The sequence below is a fragment of the Aegilops tauschii genome, chromosome 7 (genome assembly GCF_002575655.3).
Source record: "Aegilops tauschii subsp. strangulata cultivar AL8/78 chromosome 7, Aet v6.0, whole genome shotgun sequence".
Taxonomy (NCBI): domain Eukaryota; kingdom Viridiplantae; phylum Streptophyta; class Magnoliopsida; order Poales; family Poaceae; genus Aegilops; species Aegilops tauschii.
Window position 1 is genome coordinate 542708079 of NC_053041.3, and position 11997 is coordinate 542720075.

General features: G+C 48.0%; 1 protein-coding gene, 1 non-coding gene and 1 pseudogene across 2 annotated transcripts; 1 reads left to right on the forward strand and 2 right to left on the reverse strand.

Moving 5' to 3' along the window:
* The first annotated feature begins 3611 nt into the window (after positions 1-3611).
* Positions 3612-3684, forward strand: TRNAE-CUC (transfer RNA glutamic acid (anticodon CUC)). Its single transcript has one exon. It is a non-coding gene; the product is annotated as a tRNA-Glu (tRNA).
* A 366-nt stretch (positions 3685-4050) lies between these two features.
* Positions 4051-9111, reverse strand: LOC109778620 (choline monooxygenase, chloroplastic). Its single transcript, XM_020337188.3, has 10 exons — positions 8744-9111; positions 7949-7994; positions 7440-7575; positions 6800-6874; positions 6519-6722; positions 6324-6419; positions 5941-6056; positions 5764-5857; positions 4892-4942; positions 4051-4582 (listed from the first exon to the last, which is right to left on the reverse strand). Exons 1-10 carry the CDS (start codon positions 8997-8999, stop codon positions 4445-4447), a joined length of 1212 nt encoding a protein of 403 aa, XP_020192777.1. The 5' UTR covers positions 9000-9111; the 3' UTR covers positions 4051-4444.
* A 1771-nt stretch (positions 9112-10882) lies between these two features.
* On the reverse strand, positions 10883-11561 carry LOC109778601 (uncharacterized; annotated as a pseudogene).
* Positions 11562-11997: the final 436 nt, after the last annotated feature.

Genomic DNA, 11997 nt, shown 5'->3' on the forward strand with positions numbered 1-11997 from the left:
ATGCTCGCTACCTATCACTTGCTATATCATGTCTCCCATTTTAGCCATGTCAGCCCTAACCATCCTTTCCTAGCAAACCGTTGTTTGGCTATGTTACCGCTTTTGCTCAGCCCCTCTTATAGCGTTGCTAGTTGCAGGTGAAGTTGAAGTTTGTTCCATGTCGGAACATGGATATGTTGGGATATCACAATATCTCTTATTTAATTAATGCAAATATATATTTTGGTAAAGGGTGGAAGGCTCGGCCTTATGCCTGGTGTTTTGTTCCACTCTTGCCGCCCTAGTTACTGTTATACCGGGATTATGTTCCTTGAGTCTGCGTTCCTTACACGGTCGGGTGATTTATGGAACCCCCTTGACAGTTCGCCTTGAATAAAACTCCTCCAGCAAGGCCCAACCTTGGTTTTACCATTTGCGACCTATACCTTTTTCCCCCGGGTTTTCTAGAGCCCGAGGGTCATCTTTATTTTAAACCCCCGGGCCAGTGTTCCTCTGAGTGCTGGTCCAAACTAGAGCCACTTGCAGCGCCACCTTGGGGAAACTCGAGGATTGGTTTTAGCTGTACGTAGTGTTCATCCGGTGTGCCCTGAGAACGAGATATGTGCAGCTCCTATCGGGATTTGTCGGCACATTCGGGCGGCTTTGCTGGTCTTGTTTTACCATTGTCGAGATGTCTTGTAAACCGGGATTCCGAGACTGATCGGGTTTTTCCGGGAGAAGGTTTATCCTTCGTTGACCGTGAGAGCTTATGATGGGCTAAGTTGGGACACCCCTGCAGCGTATTATCTTTCGAAAGCCGTGCCCGCGGTTATGAGGCAGATGGGAATTTGTTAATGTCCGGTTGTAGATAACTTGCCACTTGACCCAATTAAAATACACCAAGTGCGTGTGTAGCCGTGATGGTCTCTTCTCGGCGGAGTCCGGGAAGTGAACACGGTCTGAGTTATGCATGACGTAAGTAGGTGTTCAGGACCTCTTCTTGGTCATTGCTAGATGACGTCCGTTCCATTGATTCTCTTCTCGCTCTCATTTGCGCAAGTTAGCCACCATACATGCTTTTGCCGCTGCAGCTCCACCTCTTTGCACCTCTTTGTCCTATAAGCTTAAATAGTCTTGATCTCGCGGGTGTGAGATTGCTGAGTCCCCGTGACTCACAGATACTTCCAAAACAGTTGCAGGTGCCGACGATGCCAGTGCAGACGATGGCGTCGATCTCAAGTGGGAGTTCGACGAGGAACGTGGTCGTTACTATGTGTCTTTTTCTGATGATCAGTAGTGGAGCCCAGTTGGGACGATCGGGGATCTAGCATTTGGGGTTGTCTTATTTTCATCTGGTTTTTTGCCGTAGTCGGTCTATATGATTGTATTTTGGATAATGTATGAATGATATTTATGTATTGTGTGAAGTGGCGATTGTAAGCCAACTCTTTATCCCATTCTTGTTCATTACATGGGATTGTGTGAAAATGACCCTTCTTGCGACAAAACCACTATGCGGTTATGCCTCTAAGTCGTGCCTCGACACGTGGGAGATATAGCCGCATCGTGGGCGTTACAATTAGCAGTTGAGTTGTCAATTCAACCACACCTGGATAACTTAGTATCTGCAGCAAAGTATTTAGTAGCAAAGTAATATGGAAGTAACGGTAACGGTAGCAAAAGTAATATTTTGGGTTTTGTAATGATTATAACAGTAGCAACGGAAAAGTAAATAAACGGAGAACAATATGTGAAAAGCTCATAGGCATTGGATCGGTGATGGAGAATTATGCCGGATGCGGTTCATCATGTAACAATCATAACATAGGGTGACACAGAACTAGCTCCAATTCATCAATGTAATGTAGGCATGTATTCCGAATATAGTCATACGTGCTTATGGAAAAGAACTTGCATGACATCTTTTGTCCTACCCTCCCATGGCAGCGGGGTCCTAACGGAAACTAAGGGATATTAAGGCCTCCTTTTAATAGAGTACCGGACCAAATCATTAACACATAGTGAATACATGAACTCCTCAAACTACGGTCATCACCGGGAGTGGTCCCGATTATTGTCACTTCGGGGTTGCCGGATCATAACACATAGTAGGTGACTATAGACTTGCAAGATAGGATCAAGAACTCACATATATTCATGAAAACATAATAGGTTCAGATCTGAAATCATGGCACCCGGGCCCTAGTGACAAGCATTAAGCATAGCAAAGTCATAGCAACATCAATCTCAGAACATAGTGGATACTAGGGATCAAACCCTAACAAAACTAACTCGATTACATGATAAATCTCATCCAACCCATCACCGTCCAGCAAGCCTACGATGGAATTACTCACGCACGGCGGTAAGCATCATGAAATTGGTGATGGAGGATGGTTGATGATGACGATGGCGACGGATTCCCCTCTCCGGAGCCCCGAACGGACTCCAGATCAGCCCCCCGAGAGAGTTTAGGGCTTGGCGGCGGCTCCATATCGTAAAACGCGATGAATCTTTCTCCGATTTTTTTCTCCCCGAACACGAATATATGGAGTTGGAGTTGAGGTCGGTGGAGCTCCAGGGGGCCCACGAGGCAGGGGGGCGCGCCTAGGGGGGCAGGCGCGCCCCCCACCCTCATGGACAGGTGGTGGGCCCCCTGGCCTTGATTCTTTCGCCAATATTTTTAATATTTTCCAAAATTAAGCTCCGTGGAGTTTCAGGTCATTCTGAGAACTTTTGTTTCTGCACATAAATAACACCATGGCAATTCTGCTGAAAACAGCGTCAGTCCGGGTTAGTTCCATTCAAATCATGCAAGTTAGAGTCCAAAACAAGGGCAAAAGTGTTTGGAAAAGTAGATACGACGGATACGTATAAGAGGAGTACGACCGCGCGCGGGGGTGCCTCTTCTTCGGCACCGGCAGCTCCTCCGGGGAGTCCAGCTCGCGCTCCTCTCTCACCCCGGTGAAGAGGGAGCCAGAGGCCGAGGCGGGGCCGGACGACGTGCCGGTGGCGTCGTCGGGCCGAGGACTTCCTCCCCCCGGCGGAGGCGGACACCATTTTGCCCGCGTTGCTAGCGCGGGAGGAGAGCAAGAAGGGGGAATGGCGCCGCGAGGCCGCTGAGCAGGAGCAGATCTTCGTCGATCTCACCTCTGACGATGACTCCGATTGAGCGTCGCCGCTGATCAGCTACCACACGAGCTCCGGTGAGCTCCATTTTGTCTAGTGGTACGGTAGTGTAGCTCTGGCGAGCTTTTATGTAAATATATATATGCTGTGTACGAACGATCTGCCCCTATGTCAAGAATGATCTATACTTCAACGAGCTTTTGCGTTACGGTTTTGCATACAGTTTCTGATCTGCCGCGGCGATATTGAGCCCGTATAGACCCCCCCCCCCCCCCCACCCCACCCCCCGCGTGACCTACGGCGTGGGTCGGGTTGATTTGTGACTTGGCGCCATGCACACCATGGCGCCTACTGACTTCTGTACTGTATGCCTCTACACGGAACACTTCCGATTCCCATGTCAGGAGCTGGATGGAGTATTTGTCTGCTGTAGAGTTTTGTAATGCCTGCGAGACAAGATCGCTTTAGTTCTAATCTGTGAACTGTTAAGCTATAAGCAACCGTCCGTCGTAGTCTAGGTGGTTAGGATACTCGGCTCTCACCCGAGAGACCCGGGTTCAAGTCCCGGCGACGGAATTATTTTTTTGGCTGCCTGCCCGTCGTCTGAACAATGGACACAGTGGATAAATGATCCTCTCCTCTCGTAACAGTTGATTACTTGCTATCTGAAATGTCTCCACCGTTCCATAAACAAGCGACTGCCGATATGTTCAAAAAAAAAAAAAAAACAAGCGACTGGCGACATCGTCTCCCACGCAATGAGGCCGTCTACGGACCGTTTCATCACCATCAACGCACGATGTATTCAGGTATGGACGTATGGTCACTTTTTTTCACCCCTAAAAAAAAGGTATGGTCACTTTTTCTGACTGTAAAGTTTGGATCCGTTCCTGAGCTCTTTGAGCTTCTGCCTAAATTTTTACTGATGAGTGGTGAGAAACATGGCCAAATATCGAGCTTCGGAGGTCTTTTCATATGGCCAAAGCCGTTTCACGGTTCACTCATTTTATTCGGATATAGTTTCACCTGGCATAGTCCAATTTCGCACGGTTCAAACACTCTGTTTTGTACCATGGGGGAAGAAGACGAGCTGTAGAATTACAGCCCTGGGCTATGTGCTCCCAGCATGGCAGTTCACAATTATATACTCCCTCCGTTCCTAAATATAAGTCTTTATAGAGATTCCACTATAAACCACGTACGGATGTATATAGATGCATTTTAAGTGTAGATTCATTCATTGCTCCGTATGTAGTCCACTTAGTGGAATCTCTACAAAGACTTGTATTTAGAAACGGAGGGAGTACACAATATTGAACGCCGCACATAAGTATCACTAGCCACTGAGGTTGGCGTGCAGGAGGCAGTGGAAGTGGTGCATGGCCATCTCCACGGACGGCGCGTACCTGCCCACGCCGTAGGCCGGCGACTCCAGGCCCCGCTGGACTCCCTCGCACAGCGCAATGTCTTCAATCTGTGGCAGGTAAAACGCATCAGCATCATCGGCCCACGCTTGTTGCGGTACGCTCTTGCTCGCGACATTGCGGCACCAGATGTGTTTTGTTGCTCATGCCGTGGCTACTGTGCTGTGCTGTGCATATATTGGTGCAAGCGTAAAAAGGCATGGAGTCCATGTCGTGAATGCAGTTAGAAGACCATGCAATTTACAGTGCAGTGATTGTTAGCTCAGAGAGGTCTACTTGAAAACAACAAATTTAGTGGTTACAGGCAGCACTGCATCGAGCTACCTTGGCGACCGACGATCAGTTTTGTGGTAATATACCTGTACTTGTTCGCTGTCCTTTAAGCTTCTATCAATGAAATCCTGGTCATCCTGCACATTCAATATGGATGAGTCGACTGAAAATGTATACAGCAAGCAAGAAAGGATTTGCATATTTCAAGGATACTCCGTTTTAGATTGTAGCAATGTAACAAATCATTACTTGTTTCAGATGGAAACTTGATTAATATACGAAGATAACATCATCATCCGTTTGAAGACATCACTCGGCTTTTAGATCTTAGACCATTACCACCCTCTATTCTGAACGGGTTAGTCCCAAGCAAAGAAGAGGAGCACAGTTCCTCTGACTTTGGTTATTCCCAGCATTGCATTTCAGCTGAACAACGAAAACTCATCGCTACAGTAACTTCCACCCCCTACACTATGCTTCTCTGCCTCTGCCATGGGACGCAACTACTTTCTACTAGTATTGCCTATCAGGCACAAGTCGTTTGCGCTCTCTTAGCTCATTCTTAATGCAAATACACCCCCTCCAGGCATGTTCAAGAGTCAAACTCGAAAGCAGCCACATATGATATACAAAGTTACAAACATGTTTTTTTTTTTTGCGGAGCAAAGTTAAAACATGTTGTACCCCTATTGATCTGTTCAGCGATAAAGTGGAGACGCTCTTCAAAACCAGTCTCATCTTATCAAGTGCAAGCAAGAAATAAGCACAATATATGTAACAAACAGGTGCTCATGTTTGCAATCAAACTACTATCACAATAATGTGCCACCCGAGCTGTGTAAATAATAAAGAATGAAAGATACCATGTTATGTTATTGAGATGTGAGAACATACAGACAGTACATAAGTATGTACTGAAAAACATAAAATGGATATGTGAGATCAGGAGAATATATACCAGAAGAGATTCGTTCAGAAAATAATCAAAAACCACTTTACACCTGGTTGCATCCAATGGAACAGCTAGATTAGTGTCCATCCATGGACCATACCTGAAAATTATTAGTTAGTCACATCTGTATGCATCTAACGCAAGCAAGTCGAAATGACAAGTTCTGAGGGATGCCCATCACACCTATTGATCATAAAGTTTGGATAAACAAAGGCATATGTAGCTTTCGTCCCTAAGCGATCAATGTCTTGTTCTTCTGGGGCACTTTCACATCTTTGAACACTAACTTTTTCATATGTCTGGAGATAAGTACATGCTAATTAAAAGTCATCCTAAAAAAAGCAAAACCACAAAGGTTCCAAGGAAATAATTCAGTATTGCAGTGGCATTGGTTCAGGTATGAAGATTAATAAAAAGGTAATAACTCGATAATTTCAACACACACAAAAAGAGAGAATATTTATACTGGTTATGAAAACATATTACTAGTTGAGACCAAGTACCTATGCCTAAACAAATATTATCAAGAGGAAAACTGCAGAAGAAAAGGGGTTTACAAACAATACAAGTGTTTCGTAGGATTGAAGCTGAAGGCCAGATGCAAGGGCCCCATGTGCATATGGAACATGATATCCACCATCTAGATAGTTGTCACAAAATACCTGCATGAAAAAAAATACAATGGGCATAAAATATAAACTCAAGAGAATCTCATTGCTTCAGTAACATCATCAAAATAGCAGACATAAAAAAAATTAAACCTTCCAGTTACATTCGATAATATATTCTCGCCTGCAAATATGGGGTAGTGAAGTGTCAATGCCACTTCTACTCAACAGATCTGAAGCACTACCCAGCCATTCATCGCCCACCACATCATCAACAGTATCTTGAGAGGAATCATCAAATCTGGCCAGCACAAAAGGTCCCCATGTAGCCACCTTAATTGGTAAAAGACCGAAATCCTGTTTCCAGAAAGAAGCATAAGTTGCAATTTTGTGAGATTGAGAAGCATAAAGGCTCAAAAGGAGTTGTGCTATACATTCTTGTTGAAGTTCTTGATTCCTGATATTCTTGTAGCTTTCAGGAGGGTACCATCTAAACCGTATGTCCAACCCTAAAAATTTATATAGCTAGTTAGCTACTGAGTCACAAAAAATAAGGCAAATAAAAACAAATGATATGATGATGAAGTTCAGTTTCAGCCAACCTAGCAGAGGCTTCACCACACTTAGTTCCCTCAGAAATGATAATTACACTAATACACATATGAAATCCACTGATGTTGTGTTGTTTTGTTGCCATAGTTTCTAGTTCAGGCAGTTCTGCAGAGACACCAAGAAGCTGGGGGTCCAACTAAAATAGCACCGGATTTCTTTGGAATTCAACTTGAAACGTTTAATCCTCACATGGGACATGTGGATGTATTCCCTCATTGTCATATTTACATTTTGAACTATCCTTAGTTAATACTTAATAGCATGTGGATTCCATCCCATGAAAATTTTCAACTAAACAACTTTTGATGAAAAGTTATGTGGATGTGGCCACATTTCTTACCTCAGATGTCAATAAGCGAAGTATTCAGATGACTATCCTAGAAAGTCGAAGAAAAATTATGGCATATAAGTACAGACCGCAGGTATGTACCATATCTACAAGGTGTTTATTAAGGAACTCACGTGATAAGGGCATTGGAAGCAAGTCTTCTGACCACTTCCACATGCGAGGAGTGAGGCATGATGACGGCACACATTGTGAAAAGCTTGAAGTTTCCCATTTGCATCCCGGCATATGACAAATTCTACATTTCCAAGGCTGTTGGTTCACCTTGTTAGATGATTGAAATTAGCAACCTCCAGCATGAATTATCTTCTTTACAATAATTTGGAGGTAACCATGACTGGAAGTTTTAAATTTTCAAACAAGTGGTGTGCATGCAGATCCTTGTTTTAGAAAAAGAAAAGGTCTAGCGGGGGGTGGGGGGGAGGGGGGGGCGGGGGCGCTAAACCCACCTGAACAATTTCCATTAAGCCAAATATTTTTGGCAAATTCAGTTGCAGATTACATGGTGGGAAGTTCTAGAAATATTATAAGAACACTTACACTTATAAAAGGTTTGCACATCAGATACTGTAGAAAGTGTAGAATTTATTCAGGTCGAAGAAGCATTAAAGCAAGATGCAATCACCTTCCAGTGAAGAAATCATTTGGGTTCTTGACTTGTCCTATGTGACCTGGAAAAGAAGCATGCAAGTCGGCACCATGTAACCTCTCAGTAAGGAACTACAGAGTTTAACTAATGAAAACAGATAAACACAAATTGTACTAATGGTATTCCTTCCATTGATTAATATAAGGCATAAATTCTAAAGATTGTTTGAACAAATATAGGGCATACATGTAAAAGTAAATGATGTTTCCCAACTATTCCCCTATTTAATTTCTTTCCCATTTGCATTTGTTCATCGCCACCGCCCACCCACACCACATATTGTCTAATATTTTTCCAAATCAAGTACGGGAGTCCTAGGAGAGGGTACTTGAAAGATTTATATAACACAACAGACAGAGTAAAGCAATCAGTGAGTCATTGGCACACTAGAAAATGTCGGGCAGTAACCAGTAAACATTGAAGTGAGCAATGTTATCAACGATATCGCAATTCGCTATGAGCCAGCGAGGCTCAAGTGGACGGTCACTCCAGGAGTCCAGTCCAGGAACTCCTGTTACAAAACTAGAAATATGTTAACATTTCGATAGGAAGTGATTTACTCCCATACGGGCACCTTGCCCATGATCCCAATTAGTTAGTCACGGGACCTGATCGCCAAAGACCTGGACTATCCATTTCAAGCTAGTGAACACTCAGCCGTCAGTGCAACTGTCACTGTGTGCAGAAAAGTAATCTGTCGCCAATGAAACAGCCAGCGACTGTTCCTCCTGAAAATTGGAAGGAAATTTCCAGGGAATCGAGTGCGCGTACCAACGGCCTGCCACCCACGGAGGAAGACGCGGTCGAGCTCGAGCCGGAGGAACCCCGGGTCGGTGTACCACCCGCTCGGCGGCGTCACCGCGGAGGCCAGCGGGATCGCCGGGTCGAACTCGACGGCGAGCCGCCGCGCGGGCTCGCCCGACGCCGACGCCGACGCCGCGGCGGCCACGCGGGACGGCGCGGCGCGGCGGGCCCTGGCGCGGGCGGCTACGGAGGACGACAGGGCTAGGGATTGCGCGATCGCCATCGCCGGCCCTGGCAAGCCGCGTGCGGGTTGGGAGGAATTGGAGTGGGGGAGTAGCCGGCCGGCCGTCAGTGCCTTCCCCTGCGTTTTGTCGTTCTCGGTTGGTGCTCTGCTTAGCGATGGACGAGGAAAAAGTTTTTTTTTTTGAAGAATCAAGAAAGGAGCTCGTTCGTAGGTTCTCGCTGTACGTTCTGCGGAATAAACAACAGGCCACCGCCAGGTTGGCTGGGCCAAGAAAAAGGCTTGGTTGCTTCCGTCAGCCTTTCCCTAAGAAAACAAAGATTGGCCAGGCCTTATTGCAAAAGATTGAGGTTTAACTTGGGCCCATTCGGCCTGGTTCTTCTGGGCTAAACCCTGGTCATTCTTCGGGACGGGCAGGTTTCAGGGCATGAACCAAGGGGCATCACCTAGGTGTGGTCTGTTCTCAAAAAAAAAAAAAAAAACCTAGGTGTGGTCTCAGCCTTCACCTAAGAAAAAAATTGGTGAGGCCACCGGATGGATATTTCCCATCCAACACAAGCACCATCTCCTAGTGGTCCACCTATCTCTCTCCATGACTACCTTTTTTACTTTGGATCCAAACAAAAGTAGCTCTCTCTCCTTCATTCCTTTCTTTCTCTTTGCTTTTTGCAGTGAGGCAATCGGTTCTTCTGCAAGAGCCCGCTTGGTTCTGCAAGCGACTGCCTTTTTGATTTTCTCCTCCACGCGAGCTGCTTGTCCGACGTGTATCCGCCGAGCACCTTGATACATCTCCAGCGTATTTATAACTTATAAAGTATACATGCTATTATATTATCAACCTTGGATGTTTTATATGCATTTATATGCTATTTTATATGGTTTTTGGGACTAACCTATTAACCTAGAGCCCAATGCCAGTTTCTGTTTTTTCCTTGCTTTTAGAATATCGCAGAAAAGGGAAACCAAACGGAGCCCAATTGACCTGAAACTTGACGGCGCTTTTTTGGACTAGAAAAAGGCCATGGAGTAAAAGAGTTGGGCCAGAAGAGTCCCGGGCTGCCCACGAGGGTGGGAGGCACGCCCACCCCCTAGGCGCGCCCCCTACCTCGTGGACAGCCCGGAAAACCCCTTGACTTGTTCTCGACGCCAAAACCTCTTATATATATATACATATATATATATATACATACATATATATATATATATACATATATATATATATATATATATATATATATATATATATATAAACCTCCAGAAATTAACCTAGATCGAAAGTTCCGCCGCCGCAAGCCTCTGTAGCCACGAGATTTTTTTTCGAGAAAACGCAAAAGAGTTGCGTTTCATTGCATTGAACAGGAAGACATCGGGGGTACAACCTCCAGAAAGGAGGGACACACACACACGCACACGCACACGCACACACACAAACAAACGATCGTCCTCACCAAGTGACTACAGCTAGGTGAGGAGGTGCCCTCAACTACAGACACGCAACGACATTAGGCCTCGCCTAGCCTTGCCTCTAGCCAAAATGGCGAAGCACCGAGACTCGGAGCAACAGGGTAGCATCACTGCCATTGCCAGGCACTTTCAGGGACGAATGCAGCTTCAGGACTGCCCAAGCCGACGTACCTCGCACCCATGTGCCTAGAGAGTCGGCGGGTGAAAAGCAGGGCCTGATTGGAACTGGTGTAGCATTCATTGGGGAGCGCCGGCGCAGGCAAACGTTGCGACCTGCTCCTTGTGTAGCAGTCTACGCCAGAGCGATGCATCGCCAACCACCATCTGCCGCATCAAGTACTCCACTTGCAGCCAAAGCAGCGCCATCAAGAGAGGAACAGCGTTGAGACGCCGCCGCTGCCCGGTCCGGGAGGCCGGACCTAGGATTTCTCCCGGTGTTCGAGGAGGAGGTCCGGTCAGGGTCATGCCAACGCCTCCAAGGAGGTGACGGCACCCTCGGGCGTCGCCGTTGACAGCGCAGGCCGTCGCCGCGCGGGGATTTCGCCCCGACCCAAGAACGAAGACCTCAGATGCAATGGCAGACCGGGCATGGCGAAGAATCGTCGTAGAAGACCAACACACATGGGGGAAGGCTAGAAACGTTGTCGTCGCAGGAGTGGGCACCGACCAGCGCAGCTCCAGCAGGCCGGCCACCGCCGGGAGCGCGTCCAGCAGGTGGCAGCAGCCACCTGCACCGCGCCGCCACCGCGCTGGCCCCCAGCCTCCGCCGCCAGGATCCGCCGGGGCACAGAGGAGCAGCAACCGTCAGGGTCGCCGCACGCGTGCTTACTAACCCAGCGGCAACCGCCGGCGGCGGCCGGGAGGGGTGGGAGGAGGGAGAGGGGTGGGTGGGGGCAGAGTGATTGTCGCCGGCCTGGGCGGGCTCGTGCGGCCCAGATCTGGGCGCCCTCAACTCTGCCGCACGCATCAGCGGCCGGCGGCCGCCATGGCAGCGCCACCTCGCACGCAGTCCACGCCATCTCTACCTCCCCGCGAGCAGACGGCCGCCCGCCGCTCCAGCGCGCCCAGCAGAAGCGCGCGAGCACGCGAACGAGGGCCCCGCCGCCGCCGTCCACCGGTGAGGGCTTTGCCCGCCGGCATCCTCCGGCGACGGCGAGGGAAGGGAGGGGAAGGAGGGGAGCCTGGGCGGCGGCTAGGGTTTCGCCTCCCGAGTCGCCCTGGGAGCGACGCGGGGGCTCGGGGGGCTCCCAAAACCGACGGGGTAGCCACGAGAAATCAATCTAGGCCCTCTCTGGCACCCTGCCGGAGGGGGCCATCATCACCGGAGGCCATGGAGGAGGATCCCGGAGGGGCCATCATCTCCATGAAGGCCAAGGACCAGAGGAAGAACCTCTCCCCATCTAGGGGGGAGGCCATGGCGGAGGAAGCACAAGGGGGAGAACCTCTCCTCCTTTCTCTCGGTGGCGCCGGAGTGCCATCGGGAGGGGAATAATCGCTGCGGTGATTGTCTTCATTGTTGGGGAACGTAGTAATTTCAAAAAAAAAATCTACACACACGCAAGATCATGGTGATGCA

Coding starts and splice junctions, on each gene's coding strand:
- LOC109778620 (XM_020337188.3), bottom strand. CDS start 8,999: ATGGCGATCGCGCAATCCCTAGCCCTGTCGTCCTCCGTAGCCGCCCGC. Junction 6,420..6,518: donor TTATCGAATGTAACTGGAAG/GTTTAATTTTTT, acceptor TTTTTCATGCAG/GTATTTTGTGACAACTATCT. Junction 4,583..4,891: donor AGGACAGCGAACAAGTACAG/GTATATTACCAC, acceptor TACCTGCCACAG/ATTGAAGACATTGCGCTGTG.